This window comes from Anguilla anguilla, chromosome 13 (genome assembly GCF_013347855.1).
Source record: "Anguilla anguilla isolate fAngAng1 chromosome 13, fAngAng1.pri, whole genome shotgun sequence".
NCBI lineage: Eukaryota > Metazoa > Chordata > Actinopteri > Anguilliformes > Anguillidae > Anguilla > Anguilla anguilla.
The window spans coordinates 761,768-781,812 of NC_049213.1; the positions used below are offsets into that span (position 1 = coordinate 761,768).

The following is a 20,045-nucleotide window of genomic DNA, read 5'->3' on the forward strand; positions in this document are numbered from 1 at the left end:
TTCCTCTCTTCAGATGAATCCATAAAAAGAGCCCAGCAGGCACTGAAAACTCATCTGAAGAGGAAGTTTGAATGCATATTTGAAGGTTTAGCAAAGCAGACAACCCTCCTCAATGAGATCTATACAGAGCTCTACATCACAGAGGGAGGAAGTGGGGAGGTCAATGATGAACACGAAGTCAGACAGATTGAGACAGCATCCAAGAGACATACCACACAGGAGACTGCAATCCTCTGCAATGACATCTTTAAGCCTTTACCTGGACAAGAGAAACCTATCAAAACTGTGCTTACAAAGGGCATCGGTGGCATTGGGAAAACTGTCTCTGTGCAGAAGTTCATTCTGGACTGGACAGAAGGAAAAGCCAATCAGGACATTGATTTCATCTTCACTCTTCCTTTCCGAGATCTGAACTTGAAGAAGGAAACAGAATTCAGTCTGATGCAGCTTCTGCAGCACTACTTTCCACAGCTGAAAGAGATCAAAAGTGTTGATGGTGAAGTCAACACCTTCAAAGTCAAAGTTGTATTTATCTTTGATGGACTGGATGAGTGTCGACTTCCTCTAAATTTCCAAAGTAATGAGTACTGCTCCAATATAACAGAGTCATCATCAGTGGATGTGCTGCTGACCAACCTCATTAAGGGGAATCTGCTTCCCTCTGCTCTCCTCTGGATCACCTCCCGACCAGCAGCAGCCAGTCAGATCCCTCCTGAGTGCGTCCACCAGGTGACAGAGGTACAAGGGTTCAATGACCCGCAGAAAGAGGAGTACTTCAGGAAGAAAATCAGAGATGAGAACCAGGCCAGCAGAATTATCTCACACATTAAGTCATCCAGGAGCCTCTACATCATGTGTCACATACCAGTCTTCTGCTGGATTTCTGCTACTGTTCTGGAGACAATGTTGGGTAAAACAGAGAGTGGAGATCTGCCCAAAACTCTGACTGAAATGTACACACACTTTCTGCTCATTCAGACTAAGGTGAAGAATCAGAAATATCATGGCACTGATGAGACAGACACAAAGAAGATGTCAGCATCAGATACAGAAATCATCCTGAAACTGGGACAGCTGGCTTTTCTACAGCTGGAAAAGGGCAATCTGATATTCTATGAAGAGGACCTGAAAGAGAGTGGCATTGATGTCAGTGAAGCTTCAGTGTACTCTGGGGTGTGCACAGAGATCTTTAAAGAGGAGTGTGGGTTGTACCAGGAGACGGTCTACTGCTTTGTGCATCTGAGCATTCAGGAGTATCTGGCTGCCTTGTTTGTATTACAATCATGTGTAAATGAGAACAGAAATGTACTCAGAGCAGAAGAATCAAAACCTCACAGTGACAGAGTGCAGCTGTCTGAGTTACACAGGAGTGCAGTGGATCAGGCCTTAGAGAGTAAGAATGGACACCTGGACCTTTTCCTCCGATTCCTTCTCGGCCTCTCTCTGGACTCCATTCAGACTCTCTTAGGAGGACTACTGACAGAGACAGAAAGCAGATCAGAGAACATTAAGAAAACAGTCCAGTACATTAAGGAGAGGATCAGAGAGGAATCTTCAGCAGAGAGGATCATCAATCTGTTCCACTGTCTCAATGAACTGAATGATAACTCTCTAGTGCAGGAAATCCAGGATTCCCTGAGATCAGGAAAACTTTCTGATATAAAGCTGGAACCAGACCAATGTTCAGCTCTGGCCTTTGTGTTACTGATGTCAGAGGTGATCCTGGATGAGTTTGACTTGAAGACATACAACACATCAGCAGCAGGTCATCAGAGACTGGTACCAGTAGTCAGGAACTGCAAGAAGGCCATGTGAGTATTATGTCATTAATAATGTAAATGACTGACCACATATTTTCCCACTTTCTAATTCTAGTCAGAACAAAGTGCAATAAAATTTCCGGGCAACAGAAAATTTGGTTAAAAAAAGATTTATGAATCAAGATGTTTTAACTTGTGCCCTCATTTAATGTCTTATATCCAGAACATAAGCAGCATCAAATGCAAAACCTCAGCACTTACCATATATTTTATTTTATTTACTATTACTATTACTGATTTGATGCATTTACTAATTATTTGCAAAGATAGCAATTTTGAAATAAATACAGAGTTTATTGATATCAGAGTAATCTGATGGATCAACCTTTGCCAGAACATACAATTCATGCAGATTAAAATGAAGAGAAGCTATATTAAGTTACAGTATTAAGAAAAGGTGCCCTATTTTGGTGACAGCACAGGCACAAACACACCTGGAATTGCTTGTCATATTTTTCACTTTCACCAGGGTTGTTTGTTTTATGGTCTGCGGTTAATCTGCTTGTGTCAACATGGGTTTGTTGGTGCAGTCGGGGATGTGCCAATAGAAACATTCGGCACTGTGTTAGTTTGGAGTTGAATAATGCGTTTGCAGTTATACCAACCCTTACCAGGTTTTAACTCGTCCTATTTTGGCATTATAACTGTGCCTCACATGTGAATCCATAAACACATAACACAGATACAAGAAATATTTTGTTTATTTCAATTTAACTATTTTAAAGAAAAGTTATTCAGTCCAATGCTGGCTATTTAGGCAGTGGAGTTAATTGAGTAAGCTACTTGAATGAGACAGGTGGGAGACCGGCTTTACACCCCTCAGATAGTGTTTACAGTGAGCCCAGAATGCACTGTAATCAATGACTGAGTGGACTTTTGGAATGTTTAAAATGCATTTTAGAATTCTGAATGTATTGAGTGGTACATCACTGTACAGGCCTCAGAAAGTCAGTGCATTCTTTGGTGTGCTGTGTTCTACACTGCATAGCCATATGCCATGGATGTGACATAGACCTCACAGAGGACACATTACAGGACTTTCATACAGAGAGAAGCAGAGTCGCATGTGACGATCACTACAGAGATTACAGAGCACAGAGTGCACAAGAGAGCAGGGACTGGTTGGCTGTGGAGCCGTTTCACTAGTGAATGTACATTCATCTTATCAAGTGCATGTCTGCAATGAATGACACTTAGTTGAAGTAATTTTTTTTTGTTTATTTTAAATAGTGGTATAAAACAAAAATTGACAGTAAAGAAACAAAAAAGCTATAGTAAATCCAGACAAAATGCTTCTTTCCTGTCCTCTGGTGCACAAGCGCAATGCCTGCCTAGCTGAAACAGTAGCAGCAGCAGCAGGATGGAGAGGCCGACTGGAGGCTGTTTCTGCCAGCTGCCTCCTGTTCCTGGCCAGTCTGGGAATATTCTCCCTGTGAAACTGTTCATGGGAACAGAACCGTTTATTACAGCTTTTAAAACTGGCATATGAACAGAAAATACACTGTTTTTGTTTAAATATTAACAAAAAATTGAATCAAAACTATTCAGTTTCATCTTCATTGGTTTGTAGAAGTCCTCATAATGGTTGTAATAGTTCATAGTGTTGGGCAGAGAAACTTTTCCCCTTAGAATAACCAGGCATGACAAGGTATATCCATATAAGAAATAGGATTTATTTCTGCGTGTAAAAGTCTGTGTTTTCCCAGTGATGCAGAGTTGCAGAGTGCTTGTGTGTCACTGTGAGACAGCGATGGAGATCGCACACGGGGCTGAGGTGGAGGGATGAAATCCACCTCATAAAGCCCCTCATTCTTAACAGCCCCAGTGGCAAAACCTGAGAGGCTGACACCATCAGCCCCTGTAGTCTGAGGCATGTGTGATACTGTACTCTCGAGCCGGGCTTGAACTGAGAGAGACATACACATACACAAACTGAGATCCAAGATAGGAAGTTGAGAACCATCCTTCTTTGGGAGTTGGAAATAAGGAAAATAAAAACTATGTTGGGTTCGATCTCTGGGAACCACACGTATTTCCCCCTTTTTGTAAGAGGGAAGGAATTTATTCCTCTTAAACATGGGAGCGCTCTCTTTTATTTGAGAGTAAATGACTGTTGAAATGGGGGGGTTCACTCTGAACTGGAGTCTGTAGTCCTTGGCTATTGTCTGTAGCTTTTGGCTATAGTAGCGCTGCAGTGTTCTATGTGCTCTTCCAGGAGGGCAGTAGCCTCCTTTCACATTGGACGCACTACTGTCTGTCAGAGCCAGACTTAGTGCAATTGGATGCTTCTATGGAGGTCTGGACCGGATGTCATTCCCTAGAGTTGGCTTTCAAACACAAGATGATGAAAGAGAAATTTATCTATGGCACCAATGCAGTGATTTGTTCAAGCAGAGATGCACACTTCAGTCATTGTGTAAGTAAGCCACGTCCTTTGGATGCGCTGTAAGAGAAAGAGTACTTTATCATATGACAAAATATGAGAGTTGCTAATAACCATGAATAGAAAGCTTTGCAGTGTTAAGAGGCGATCATTTTATTTACAAGACATGGCAAGATGGACTGGACACTATGCTATAAGTGAGGAAAGGACATGCACCTGAAGAGATTGTAAGATAAAGAAAAGGAACACAAAGAAATTGTGATGCATACCAAAAATACTTTTTATGAAAGGACTTTGGATAATGAAGTAAATTGTTTGAGCTTCCCTTAAATGCTATCCAGAGAACATCTCCCACAATCCACACTCGTTTACATTTTACAAAATAAAGTCTGACCTGACCAAAACTCTAGTACCTACCGCCATCCCCAGGAGACAATACAGGGACAGGGGTGGTGCATGGTAATTTTACTGACTGTAAATAAGGGACTTTGTACTACTGGTGTGCCCTAATGATTGAATATATCATTCCTGTATGTGTTGCATGTCCTCCTGCAAGGGTTTACAGTGATGGTCCTTCTAAGGACTGTTTTATACTTCTGTGTAGTCTGCATCGTTTGCATGATTTGCATTGTGTGTGTCATTTGCAAACGGGCAGAGAATTTATATGGCATGTTGTACAGGTGCAGGATGTGATTTTCCACCCACTTACAGATACCTTGTGCAATTGGATGCTTCTATGGAGGTATATGGTATATCCATATAAGAAATAGGATTTATTTCTGCAGAAAGTGTCCAGTACCTACACACAACAAAATGGATAAGCACGAACTGAAGAAAGCAGGGGCAGTTGGTACTTGGTTAATACATAAGCATATAGTAAAATAAAAAGAAACAAAATAAATGATTGGCTGTGACTAGTCATATAGCATAAATACTGATTAAGCACACGGTGACCTCTTAGTCTTAAGCGTTACATAAACAAGCTTTAAATGGGAAATAATTAAATCAGAAATAATAGTTTGGTCTTTATCTATCAGAGTCCTGCTTTCAGAGTCCTGGGCAGCATGGTGTCATAGCCGGTTTCTCCCTGGCAGGATGGCAGGGGGAGGATAAGGAGGAAAGCCAAGGTCACCAGTTTGGACTTCTACAAATGTACAAGCCAGAGAGAAAGAAAACACACAGACACACACAAACACACATACATGCATTATTTCTAACTTATTCTTGTCCTTGGGAGGTCTGGTGCCTGGAGACAGGCCCTGCTGCAAGGTCTAGGAATTTAGTGTTGTACAGACTTCTAGTTATGCTAGAGAACACTCTCCTCCCTTCAGTAGAGATGATCACAACACGCTTGCTGTTCAGCCATGGTGAAATTAGCATTTGGCTGTGTTTCCCAAAGGGACAGAAATGGGGTGATCTGATTGGCAATAATGAAACCAAACCCAACCACACCCACAGTCAATTTATTCTGATCGAACCAGCCTCTCTTACAACTGTGCCACAGTTGTGCTAGTGCCTGGAGTCAGGAAATTACTGAAATACCCAAATTCACCAGCGCATTGCATTGCTGCTAGTGTTTGACAGTTGTGTCTTGACTGAGAAAATAGGGCCCAATTAAACATCTAATTTAATAACATAGGCTGAATTACATGAACAAAAATTAGACAGTCCTGGAAATGAAGTAAAAGATAATCATGAAAGAAATGAATGAAAGACAAAACCACAGCTTGTCTCTCCCACATTAAAACTGATTAAAGCCAAAGACGCACAGCTGAGAAGCTAGACAAAGCTGAGACACAAGACCAAAGGCTCCTGTTTGCTTAACAAGACAAAACTTCATAGCCTGTATTCAATGAACATTTGTCCTTAACTTGGACTTGGACTAGTAAATGCACTTCACACCTTTTCAGTTTGGTGAATTAATTCAAGTTATTGCTGTAATTGCCAAGCTGTTTGTGAAGAAAAAACATTCCTTGCTTTTAATTGTAAGTTTTAATTATAAGAGCAAATGTTGTTTGAATCCCTGCCATGTGTTTGAAAGAGGGGGGTTCCCCTTCTCTTCCTGGTCTATGCATAATGAATTAATGATTAGAAGAAAACAAAGGAGAGACTTATCTATACCTGTTTTTATATTTTACTTTTAAACCACTTGATAGGATAACACTTCTTTTCAATGTCATGATTAAAATGATGTTAAGTTTGGTTTGGGAGGGATACGTTTGGTTATGAATTAAATGTTTGTGTTTCTATGTTGGGAGGCTAGGGCAGGCAGTAAATGCACCATGTTACAAGGCCAGTAGTACCACCCTGGTCTCTGCTTTATTCTGGTATAGGCTGACCCATAATCTCCAGCATAGTGCTTGTAGATAGAATGAAAATATGAAGGTAGAGGAATTGTAGGATATAATGAGGTCTTCTCAGGGAACTGTTAAAGTGACCTCTGCCCCCAGTGCCTGTTCTTGAGTTAACTCTATGGCTCATCTCAGGCCATAGCCTGACCTGTATACTGATTCTGAAGTTTCCTGAAGCCTAGAACAGGCTGAATGGTGTCTCCTTGGGCTGCGCCATCAAATGTATCACTATATCTGTAAAATAAACTCAAAGGTATAATTAACAGGAGTTCCCACAGACCTTTGGAATACCTTGTTTCTCTACCTGGTCATATGTAACACCAGAAGAACGGACACACAGCTAGTCATATGTGGACAGATAACTTCCTTGTGTTTCTGCTTCTAAAGTAGGGATGCACCGTTATTTCGGTCACCGAAAATGTTCGGCCAAAAATAGCACAAAATAACACATTCAGTATTCGGCCGAAAGAGTGAAAATGCCGAAAATTTTGACCGAATGTGTGTGTTTAAAAAAATATATATATATTGTAACAAAAGTATAGAAATAAATGTGACACTGTTTCGTTGCTCTCCTGCGGCTATTGATGACGCGTTCAAACAGTGCCGGTGTTGTAGCGAATTCAGTATCCTCGAAGCGAACTGATTCCCCTGTCCGTGCACGCGCGTCTCGCGCTTCGGCTTTCATTTCAAACAGCGCCTTTTTGTGTGCATTTAGAACGGCTATAATACTCGCAGCATGCAGCTAGTAGCCTATTTGTACGGTTATTAGGTATTTTACATTTTCCTTGATTAGTCAACAATCGGCACTGACTTATCTTCTGAAATAAAATGAAATATAGATTCCACCGTTAGGCTACAGGTGAACATTTGTGGTTGGAAATCATGTTGGTTGAATGATGTGTGTTTTCTCCGTTTATTTGTTTTTTTGTTGTTGTTTGTTTTGTTATTGTATTCTTGTATTGTACAAAGGAAATCAATAAAGATCTTGAATTACCTCCCAAAAAGATTTTTACTGAATATTATACTAGTATCAACTTTCTGTGGAACACTCCCTGCCCTCTATGTTCATTACCCCAGTTATTGTGCTTTTTTAGTATAATGTCTTCTGGAAAGGACTGAATGTTCAATAGACTAATAAAAGTTTTTTTCATCACGTTATCATTTTGTAATTTAATTTTGTCATTGAAAAGCATAAATCAAAAGCAAAATTGATTTAATGGTACAAATGGGCAAATAAATGAAAAAATACCGGTATTCGGAATTCGGCCAAGTGTTTCCTTTTTTTCAGTTTCGGTTTCGGCCAAGAATTTTCATTTCGGTGCATCCCTATTCTAAAGTTAATTTACTATTAACTGTATTTTAGCTTGCAGTGCTGTGGGTTGTTTGTCACAGAAAACCTAAACTAAAGAAGCAAACTCACTGTCCTCTCTGGAAGATGTGCTTTATCCTTTGCATCTTTCCTTTTGGTGGTAGCTGTGCCAAACATTCATCAGCTTTGCAAGTTCCCTCACTGTCCACTTTGAAAGATGGCAGCTGAACTTCTGGGATGGGGTGGGAACTTACAATATAAAAAGGGGCCATTTGGGTCAGAATTACATCTGTAGAACTGTCACAGTTCAGTCCAGCAGGATGTGTAAATGGTAAATGGACTGCATTTATATAGCGCTTTTATCCAAAGCGCTTTACAATTGATGCCTCTCATTCGCCAGAGCAGTCAGGGGTTAGGTGTCTTGCTCAAGGACACTTTGACACGCCCAGGGTGGGGTTTGAACCGGCAACCCTCCGACTGCCAGACAATCGTTCTTACCTCCTGAGCTATGTCGCCCCTGTGTGTAATTCTCAGGTCCGAAGTGCGGCAGCTGGAGAGTGTAGCACAGACATCTTCCTCAGAGAATCATCAACCTTAAAATCCTCAATTTCACTCTTCATTACTGAACACTATCATTTGTATCATTTACCATATGTTTTATGTATACCTAATATTATTATACTATAATATATGAACTCTTCTTTGCAGACTGAACAGCTGTGGCCTCACAGAGAAGTCCTGTGATATTGTGGCCTCAGCTCTCCAGTCATCAGACTCACCCCTGAGAGATCTGGACCTCAGCTACAATGACCTGGGAGATTCAGGAGTGGAGCTGCTCTGTCCTGGACTGATGAGTCCAAACTGTAAACTGCAGAGACTGGGGTGAGTAGTGCTTTGTACTGTGTGACATTAACTAAATAGAATTACTCATTATGGAAATGTAAGGGTTTGAATTTTGTCACAGGGAAGACTAATTTCCTGACTCCATTCATTTTCAAAACCTCTAACCTGAATGTTTGTGTGAATACAATTTTGCTCATAAGATTATTGACTGGGGTGTGCTCATATGAAATGATGGGCAGCTTGACCCTCTATCCTGGAGAGAGAGACTAGCTACTGCTGCCAGGCATTCATCAAAGTGTGACATTAAGACCTTCAATGCTGGGAGGTAAATGTCCTGCTCATCCAGGAATCTAAAACCAACAACTATCCCTGGGATTAACCTAATTAAGATTTACCCCATTTGGGTAGCGAGACTATATAAATATCACAAGGCATGACCTCTGTATTATTCTATTAAATAACATTTGACTGACCCTAGCAGCTATTCAAGAAGAGCTGCATATCCTGCTAGTGAATCTAACAGTATGCCCAGTGAGTACCTCAGTAAGGGTGTTACCCCAAAACTTTAAGTTACTGTCGCTACCCCGGTTCCCCGAAACACAGAGTAGAGAGATCCACGTATGGGGAATGACATCCGGTCATCCAATTGCAGTGTCAAAGTGTGGCTTTGACAGCCAGTAGCGCATTCAATGCTACAGGAGACTACTGCCCTCCTGGAAGAACATATAGGACAAGTGCAGTGCTACTACTCCTCAGTGAACATATTCACTTCTCATGCGCGGCAAGCAGGGCAGTCTTGGTGGATCTCTCCACCGGGGTTACAACAGTAACCTAAAGTTCTCTTTCATTATCTCGTGGAGGGTGGTGTCTGGCACATCCCGTGTAGGGAAGTACTAAACACATTCCACTGCCCAAAGGGGCGACATAGCTCAGGAGGTAAGAGCGGTTGTGTTGCAGTCGGAGGGTTGCTGGTTCGAGCCCTGCCCTGGGTGTGTCGAAGTGTCCTTGAGCAAGACACCTAACCCCTAAATGCTCTGGTTAATGAGAGGCATCAATTGTAAAGCGCTTTGGATGAAAGCGCTATATGAATGCAGTCCATTTACCATTTACCAAAGCTATAGCCAGGTCCCGGGAACAGTGTGAAGTAATGAAACCCATAGCAGATGAGGGGAGATGTGTGCGCCTCACACAGAGCTCATCCCCAGAACTGAGTGGGCTACCGGCCTCCTGGTGACGTTCAGGCGGTAGAACCTTGCAAAAGTATCTGGAGAAACCCAGGCTGCAGCTGAATAAATATCCTGCAAGGAGACCCCATGGAATAGGGCCCACAATGCAGCCATACCCCTCGTAGCATGAGCCCTCAGGCCCAAAGGGGGTGTTATCATCTTTGAATTATATGCCATAACAATAGCTTCCACAAGCCAATGGGACAGCCGCTGCTTAGAGATACTTTTTCTTTACAGGCAGGGGCCCAGGCCCTGGTCGCTCTTTCTAAAAGCCTTAGTCTTTGTCATATATGTGCGGAGAACACAGCATATGCAGCCTATGCTCCTCGTCAGAGGAGAAAGGTGGTGGGTGAAAAGCGGCAAGCTCCAACATCTCACATGTGAAAGGAGGGAAGCTTTTAGGCATAAAGGCTGGATTGAGCTTAAGAAAAAGCCTGTGCATCTTAGGGGATAATATTGTGCACGAGAGATGCACTGAGAGCACATGGAGGTCACTGACTCACTTAGCTGAGGCTAGTGCAAGCAGCAACGCTGTCTGGAGAGACAACAATGTTAAATCTATCTCATGTATAGGTTCAAATGGCCTTAGAAACAGAGCCTCCAGCTCCAGTGATAAATCCCAAGGGGAAATTAGCTTTTTAGCAACAGGCAGAGAACAGTGAGCCCCCTTCATGAACCTGTGAATGAGGGGGTGCTGCCCCACTGCATGGTCTTTCAACCCAACATGACAAGCAGTGATAGCTTCCAGGTAAATCTTATTGGTAGAAAAGGATTTCTCTTTATCCATAAGATTCTATGAAAAGCACAGCACGTCAGGAACAGAGCACTGGTAAGGCACTGACTGACGAGAGGCACACCATCTTTCAAACACCTGACACTTATAGTCATGAAGTGACCTGGTAGAGGGCGCTCTCGTGCTCTGGATGGTTGCAGGCACGCGAGGGGGAAGCTCTAATGCGTTGAGGTTATGCCTCTCATGGGCCAAGCCCATAGAGCTACTCGCTCGGGGCAGGGGTGGTGTATTTCCCCGTTCACCTGAGACAGGAGGTCTGTGCGTAGCGGGAGCGTGCATGGCTGTACATAAAGGAGAGGGATAATCACTGCAGTAACATTTCCAAAATCTGGGGATTGAGACACCATTCCCCGTACAGTGGGTTTCCCCTTGACAGCAGATCAGCGCTCGTGTTCAGAATTCCTGGAACATCAATCAATCAATCAAATTTTATTTATATAGCGTATTTCACAGCAATTGTCACAATACGCTTCACAGACAACCCTGGCCTAGACCCCCACAGGAGCAAGCCTAAAGCAACATGGGTCACGCGTAACCACAGAAAGTGACGGCTGCTCCAGACCAGCAGTCTGTGGGCTAGACCATGGAGCTGGAGGGAGCGCATGCCACCTTGGTGATTGACATATGCTACCGCAGTCATTATCGCAGCGTACGAGCACATGATGTCCCCTTAGACAGGGAAGAAAATATCTGAGAGCTGTCCATATAGTTAATAGCTAAAAGAAAACTGATTCACCATGTAACCCTCCTGAGACCCCCCACCCCAGAGAGGGATGTGTCTGTCCTTTTTTCCCGTATGAAAACGATCCTGAGAGGGTTTCCCTGAGTGTAAAAGTCTGTGTTTTCCCAGTGACGCAGAGTTGCAGAGTGCTTGTGTGTTACTGTGAGACAGCGATGGAGATCGCACACGGGGCTGAGGTGGAGGGATGAAATCCACCTCATAAAGCCCCTCATTCTTAACAGCCCCAGTGGCAAAACCTGAGAGGCTGGCACCATCAGCTCCTGTAGTCTGAGGCATGTGTGATACTGTACTCTCAAGTTGGGCTTGAACTGAGAGAGACATACACACACTGATATCCAAGATAGGAAGTTGAGAACCATCCTTCTTCGGGAGCTGGAAATAAGGAAAATAAAAACTATGTTGGGTTCGATCTCTGGGAACCACACGTATTTCCCCCTTTTTGTAAGAGGGAAGGAATTTATTCCTCTTAAACATGGGAGCGCTCTCTTTTGTTTGAGAGTAAATGACTCTGTTGAAATGGGGGGTTTCACTCTGAACTGGAGTCTGTAGCCCTTGGCTATTGTCTGTAGCTTTTGGCTATAGTAGCGCTGCAGTGTTCTATGTGCTCTTCCAGGAGGGCAGTAGCCTCCTTTCGCATTGGACGCACTACTGTCTGTCAGAGCCAGACTTAGTGCAATTGGATGCTTCTATGGAGGTCTGGACCAGATGTCATTTCCTAGAGTTGGCTTTCAAACACAAGATGATGAAAAAGAAGTTTATTTATGGCACCAATGCAGTGATTTGTTCAAGCAGAGATGCACACTTCAGTCATTGTGTAAGTAAGCCACGTACTTTGGATGCGCTATAAGAGAAAGAGTACTTTATCATATGACAAAATATGAGAGTTGCTAATAACCATGAATAGAAAGCTTTAACAGTGTTAAGAGGCAATCATTTTATTTACAAGATGTGGCAAGATGGACTGGACACTATGCTATAAGAGAGGAAAGGACATGCACCTGAAGATATTGTAAGATAAAGAAAAGGAACACAAAGAAATTGTGATGCATACCAAAAATACTTTTTATGAAAGGACTTTGGATAATGAAGTAAATTGTTTGAGCTTCCCTTAAATGCTATCCAGAGAACATCTCCCACAATCCACACTCGTTTACATTTGACAAAATAAAGTCTGACCTGACCAAAACTCTAGTACCTACCGCCATCCCCAGGAGACAATACAGGGACAGGGGTGGTGCATGGTAATTTTACTGACAGTAAATAAGGGACTTTGTACTACTGGTGTGCCCTAATGATTGAATATATCATTCCTGTATGTGTTGCAGGTCCTGCAAGGGTTTACAGTGATGGTCCTTCTAAGGACTGTTTTATACTTCTGTGTAGTCTGCATCGTTTGCATGATTTGCATTGTGTGCGACATTTGCAAACGGGCAGAGTATTTATATGGCATGTTGTACAGGTACAAGTTGTGATTTTCCACCCATTTACAGATACCTTCAATTCCATATCTTTCATATCCTTTAATAAACTTTTATCACATCCATACTGTATGCTACGGGAACGAGGCACAGACGAGGCAGACAGTGCTGGCAACATGCCTGTAGAGGACTTTTATTGTGACAGCAGTATCACAATGAATGAAGACAGGGGAAAAGTGAAACACAAGACGAGATCAGGCTACTCAAATGTTGGGGAAAGCAAAAGTGCTAGGGAAGTGCAGGTGGGTCCAAAATTCAGGCCATGAGGAGGGGCACGTCTGAGTCTGCCACAAAAAAAAAAAAAAAAAGAGAAACAGAGACTCTGTTAGTCACTCATTGAGGGGAAGGCCAGCACACCCCTGGAGTGAGACCTTGAGGCCTATATAGGGCCAGCAGCTACTCAGGCAAAGGGGCAAGTGGTGTGGAAAAAGCACTGGTATGCTGCCGGTGGCCTGACTGTATCTCAGGTCTAGGTCTGAGTGCGGAGTGGAGATGCTGAAATTCAGCCCTGTCCCTCCGGCGCTGTCCAGGTCTGAGTGTGGAGTGGAGGTGCTGAAACTCAGCCCTGTCCCTCCGGCGCTGTCCAGGTCTGAGTGTGAAGTGGAGATGCTGAAACTCAGCCCTGTCCCTCCGGCGCTGTCCAGGTCTGAGTGTGGAGTGGAGGTGCTGAAACTCAGCCCTGTCCCTCCGGCGCTGTCCAGGTCTGAGTGCGGAGTGGAGGTGCTGAAACTCAGCCCTGTCCCTCTGGTGCTGTCCATGGTGCTGCAGGCTGGCCAGTGAGACACAGGTGAAGTCGAGCAGAGTGGCAGCTAATGGCAGGGAGGGGCGGGGCTCCAGAGGCCCACACCACAATACAGATATATGAGCATGTGCATTACTTCCTATTACAATGAATCTGCCTTTAGCTGTGTGTTAGTTTGCAGTGCTGTGGAAATTTGTCACAGAAAACCAAAAGGAAATAAGCAAAGTCAATGTCCACTCTGAAAAATGTGTGTTTCCTTTTACATCTTTACTTTTGGTGGTGGCCAAACATCCTACAGCACTGAAAACTAACTCGCTGTCCACTCTGAAAGATGGCAGCTGCACGTCTACTATGGGATGGGAGGGTTAAGCCCAGAGAAAAGATCATAGGAAAAGTAGATGAGCCCTTTGCCCAAATTCAGATAACTTACAGTATAAGAAAAGGGGACATTTGGGTCAGTATGTAGACATCTGTAGAACTGTCAGAGTTGAGTCCAGCTGGGTGTTTAATTTTGAGGTCCAAAATACTGCAGTTGGAGAGTGTAGCACAGACATCTTCCTCAGAGCATCATCAACCTTAAAATCCTCAATTTCACTCTTCATCACTGAACACTGTCATTGGCACACTTCAATATACCTAATATATTAATACTATAATATATCAGGGTTCATACACTTTTTCACCAATGATTTTCAATGACTTTTCCATGACTTCTCCACAACCTTTAACTGAATTTCCATGACCAAAACAAATTACTTTATCTCAGCGGGACGATTTAAAATTATTTATTGTAACACTAAGTAAAATTAGGTCTGCATCTGAAACATATGGTGCCTCTCTAAAACAAATAAACACCAGACAGACACACTTAGATACATTCTTTCATATTTTAATTCGAATAGTTTACATTTTGTCAATTCTCAAACAGGGCTCGAAATTGCGACCATTTTGGTTGCATATGCTCCCAAAATTTAATCTGTGCGACTTCGAAATATAATTGGGAGCATTTGTGCGAGTGCAAATAATTGTTCTGGTGCAACCTTTTTTTTTTTTCTTTTTTCAGTCGAACGTCTCTTCCTCTGTACATTCGCTAGTTAGTACGCTTGCGAGCTGACGGTGACCCTTCTAACCAATCGTGAGCTTGACATTCTTACCTTTAATGCTGATTTAAAATTGGTTAATATTAGCCTTCAATCACTCCCTTTTGCAGCACTCCACTGTCACGCGACACAGAGAGCTAATGCGTTTACTTATGTTACCTGAAGACAAAAGTTTATGTTCAATTTATTAGCGTTATCGAAAGCTGAAAAGTTGAAGCGAACGATTACAGCATTTTTTTTTGAAACATTAACATAGTGTTTTGGGTAGCGACCCGGTTGAAACAGCTAATTTCTCCGATGCAGTTTACTGGCGGTTGATTTAATTAGCGGTATTAATGTGACGAGAAGCGCTTTGTCGTTTGAATGCATAACACGCAATTCCTTGAAGAGTCGACACATTTTAGGCGTGACAGTTTAACTGTTACTTGTAAACCGTACTGTTATATTGTCGTTTTTTATCAATAAAAAACCTATTGCATATATTGTTGGTGCTCCTTACATTTTGGTGGGTGCTCCTAACTTTTTGAAATTGGGAGCACCAGTGCTACCAAGTAAAAAAGTTAATTTCGAGCCCTGATATATTATTGAAGCTGCACTTCCCTGGTATATTGTTGGCACAGTAGGGCCTACGTTTACTAACAGCTACATTAGCAGAAGCGTGCCTGATGGGCGTGCCTGTAAACAGACTGAGCCAGACCGAATTAATTTCTCACACCACCAAAATACCGCGAAGGGTACCTGCCAATTTACGTTTTATTACTATACATACCATTTTTATGATTGGATTAATTAGCAATTGTATTTGATGCAACTTTAGCTATATTTCCATTACTTTTCAAAAAATATTATTTTCCATAACCTTTCCAGGGCCTGGAAATTGCATTTTAAATTTCAATGACTTTCCCAGGTTTTTCATGACCGTACGAACCCTGATATATGTACTCTTCTTTGCAGACTGAACAACTGTGAACTCACACAGAAGTGCTGTAATACTGTGGCCTCAGCTCTCCAGTCATCAATCTCACCCCTGAGAGATCTGGACCTCAACTACAATAACCTGGAAGACTCAGGAGTGAAGCTGATTTGTGTTGGACTGATGAGTCCAAACTGTAAACTGCAAAGACTGGGGTGAGTAGTGTTGTGTACTGTGTGATCTTAACTAAATAGAATTTGTGATTATGGTTCTATTCAGTGAAATATTAAAACGCTCTTTCTCTCTCAGTTTACTCCTCTGTCCACCAGCATTCTTTCTTTGCCCATATATACCTTACTCCTCTATTACAACAAGCAAATAAAAAGCAGGATAAAACCTTTTGAGGGTTGCCAGGTTTGTGGTTCCTGAGCAGAATGTAAGGTTTCAGTGGAGTCTGTAGTATCAGGCCACAGGTGATGACTGGATGCTGAGTGTCTGATTGACATGGTAAAAGATTGACCACCTGCATAGTAAAATGTTTCAGGTCTGTCACACATTGCAGTCTTCATCCATCTCTATTATTCACTACCTGCTATGAACTCTAATGAAATCCATGTATTTACACCACTCTCTTTCACACACTGACCTTTTGGTGAGTTTTACTCCTTCATCACACACCTGTGTGTGCTGCAGGATTGTGGTGTTTCTGAAAGGATTGTGAATAAAATGGTATTTTATTCTGCTGGTAAAGCCAAGCATTAACTATTGGCAGGCAGGGTATGTGTGTACATCTTGGTGGGAGAGTGTCCATCTGATCAACATGTGAGCTGCTGTTTAGATGCAGTGTTACATCGTTTAGTTTAGTCAGTCTTCTGTGGTCCAGGCTCAAGTCATAGGATTGATATTATACCATTGTAAGCAGGCATGCTGTGTGGAATAGCCTGATTCAGAGATCAATGTTCTGGCTCTAGCTCCTATCATCTAAAGGATAACATCATTTACAGGAGTATTTCCTAGATAAGTATTCTAATAACTCTCAAATACCCACAGTTATTACATTTTTTGTGCAGTTTATATTACTCCACAAGGTCTACCAAACATGTTGATAAGGGGTTTTAAAAGAAAAAAATGACTTAATACATCAGGCTTTTATTATCATTATTATTATCATTGTTACAATAATAATTAAATGCAACGCAATAATTAGTGAATTATATTCGCAATAGCCTGCGAGAATAAAATGAATGGATGGATTATAGGGCAAGGACACGCGGAAAATAGGTGCAATGTGTGGAATTTTCAAAAGACACCACGTTTTTAAAAATCTAGTGTCCACCAGCAGTAAAAGTTAGTGGCAATAATCAGTTGTGGTGTTCTCATACAGCCACTAGACCTCCCCCTAGGAAATTCTGAGCGTCAAACACTTCATTTTTATGCACCAATTTGTGCCTTTTCTGCATCAATGTATGGCGGAAATGTCTTTATGTAAAGGGAAACACAAGATTCAAAATAATGCACGTGTTCTAAATATTGAGGGGGGGGGGGGCTAAAGTTAAAGAGATATTGATAGCTAAAACAAACTTGTAATTTTACAAGTGCCCATAACGTCACACAAAACATTGACTAAGGCTAAAACACTAACACTGCAACATGGGGAGTCACGTTAATTCTCTGCTTAGCAACCGAGTGCAGCTATCGCCAGGTAGTTTTCTAAGTAAAGTGAACATCACATTCAGACAGTGTGATAAGTAGCTAGCAGCGGTACACTATCTGATATCATAGTTCATTCGTTGACAGCTAGCTGGCTAACATTGATGTTAGCTGGCATATTACCGTTACCGTTCTTTCCAACCGCTGTGAGTCACTGACTTTAGCTGACGTTGTCATAATATCTTTCCCAATAAACTCTATCCTCCTCATTAATGTCGAATCTGAAAGCTGCTGTGCATGTATTTGCTTTATTATTGGGTCCTTATTGAAGTCACGGTACATTATCTCAGCTGAGGTCAAAAAGCATTGTTTAACAATTTCAGCGTCCGTGAAAGCCTTTTTATGCCTAGCTAAAATCCATGCCATCTCATAAGTGGCCTCGATCAATTTTTCGGCAACAGAGACTGATCTCGCCGTCATTTTTTGCTGCTTAGTCAGAGTCTGTGTCAACTGTTTAATTTTATTAGTCCTCAGGTTGCTACAACATGTTGTACTTGGCGTGAAAAGCACTGAAGTGGCGTTCAAGGTTAGACCGTTTACAATTGGCACTAGTCTTCTGGCAAATTAGGCAGAATGGAGTGGATTCGTATTGCACAAAGAAAAACTCATCAGTCCATGTATCCTGAAATTTTCGGTGTTCGTCCTGAATTGACCGCCCCTTTTTCTTTGCTGGTGCAGCATCGGTGTCTTGGGCTTCTCGGCCAAACTGATCTGCATTTCCCCCCTCTTTTCTCACGTTGCTCTTTCTCCTCGGGCCTGTTTCTAACTCCGTCGCTGTCAGCTAATGAAGAATCACTTTTCTCGTTCTGCTTTTTTCTAATAATAAATCTGTCAATTTTGAGTGGGGCGGAGGCCGAGACAATATTTGATATAACATTAGGACGTACGGAATTATGGAATATCTAATTTAGGTTTACGTGCTAAACTTGCAAAACCATTCGCAAATGCAAAGCTACGCACATAGGCTATACGTCTACCCATGATCCCTCGCTGTTACGTAACCTACGTTCTTTGACGTATCTTCAGTATGCTGTCATCTGCTGGATAATTCATTTCAATGTGCTAAAACAGGACATCTGTAGAACCTAAACGGAACCTATAGAAGTAAGTTATAGCTATATTCTTATTGTTATCAGTGGGTCTGAGCCGCAAAACAAAGTCTCACGAGCCGCGTAATGAGTAACACTGATCTAAGTGTTCTCTGACATTAAGACCATCAGTCATAGGAGGGAAATGTACCGCTCATCCAGGAATCTTGTGATTCGTAGACTTCTGCCCTGAAGGAGCAACTTAACTTGTAAATTCAGCAGATGTAAGTGCCAAAACTCACTATCCTAGGGATCAACCAAATTAAAGCTTATCTGGGTAGTGAGTAGGGGTGGGCGATATAGACTTAAAACTATAACACGATATTTCATGTTATAGGCGGGATTTAGAGTGAAATATACAGCGTGGTGGTGGTTAGTCTAGGTATAGTCTGAAGAGATGAGTCTTCAGGCCACGGCAGAAGATGGGTAGTGAGGGGGAGGTTCGGAGAGGGACGAGGAGTTCGTTCCACCACTGGGGAGCTAGGGTGGAGAAGCTCTGTGATCCGTTTGGGCGGGTGGGAGGGGTTACAAGGCGCCCTGCTGCCGCAGAGCGGAGTGGTCGAGCAGGCACATAGAATCGAGTCATGTCCTGCAAGTAGATGGGGGCTGTCCTGTTGGCAGCAGTGTAGGCAAGGGTCAGGGTTTTGAACCGGATCCTGGCAGCGACCGGTAGCCAGTGGAGTGATTGCAGCAGAGGAGTGACGTGGGAGAATTTGGGAAGGTTGTAGATGAGTCTGGCAGCGGCATTCTGAATCATCTGTAGTGGCTGTATGGCACAAGCTGGCAGGCTTGCAAGGAGAGAGTTGCAGTAATTAAGGTGAGAGGTCACCGTAGCCTGGACGAGCAGCTGGGTGGAGTGCGTCGTCAGGTATGGTTGAATCCTTCTGATGTTGTACAGAAGGAATCTGCAGGACCGTGATGTTGCCTTGATGTGCTCCTTGAGGTCCAGTTGGCCATCCAGGACCACCCCCAAGCTCTTGGCAGAGTGAGGGGCAGTCACTGTGGTGCTATCAACCGTGATTGAGAGCTCACAAAGTAAGGAGGTCTTGCACGGATACAATGGATGCAATGGATACAATGTAAAATGCTATGTAAAAGTTGTGTAAGTCGCTCTGGATAAGAGCATCTGCTAAATGCCTGTAATGCACGGGAAGAAGAGCAGCTCAGTTTTGTTGAGGTTGAGCTTCAGATGGTGGCTGGCCATCCAGGTGGAGATGTCAGCCAGGCAGGAAGATATCTTATCATTGACCTGTGTGGCCGAGGGGGGGAAAGAAAAGAAGAGTTGTGTGTCATCTGCATAACAATGATAGGAGAAGCCATGTGAATTAATAACTGAACCAAGAGATCTGTTGTATAAGGAGAACAGCAGAGGACCCAGTACAGATCCCTGCGGCACTCCCGTAACAAGGGGATGAGAAGCAGAGGCAGACCCTTCCAGGTGACCTGGTAGGACCTATCTGCAAGATAGGAAGCGAACCAAGACAGGGCAGTCCCGGCGATGCCCATCCCAGCCAAGGTGGAGAGGAGTATTTTATGGTTGACCGTGT

The 20,045-nt window shown here is 42.8% G+C and overlaps 1 protein-coding gene across 1 annotated transcript in view; it reads left to right on the forward strand.

The window, feature by feature from the left end:
* LOC118210808 overlaps positions 1–20,045 on the forward strand; it is a 184,840-nt gene that overhangs the window by 108,294 nt on the left and 56,501 nt on the right. The window contains exons 11-12 of the mRNA XM_035387255.1: positions 14–1,811; positions 8,572–8,745. Of these exons, the coding sequence (XP_035243146.1) occupies positions 14–1,811; positions 8,572–8,745 (1,972 nt within the window). The remainder of the gene's footprint in view (positions 1–13; positions 1,812–8,571; positions 8,746–20,045) is intronic.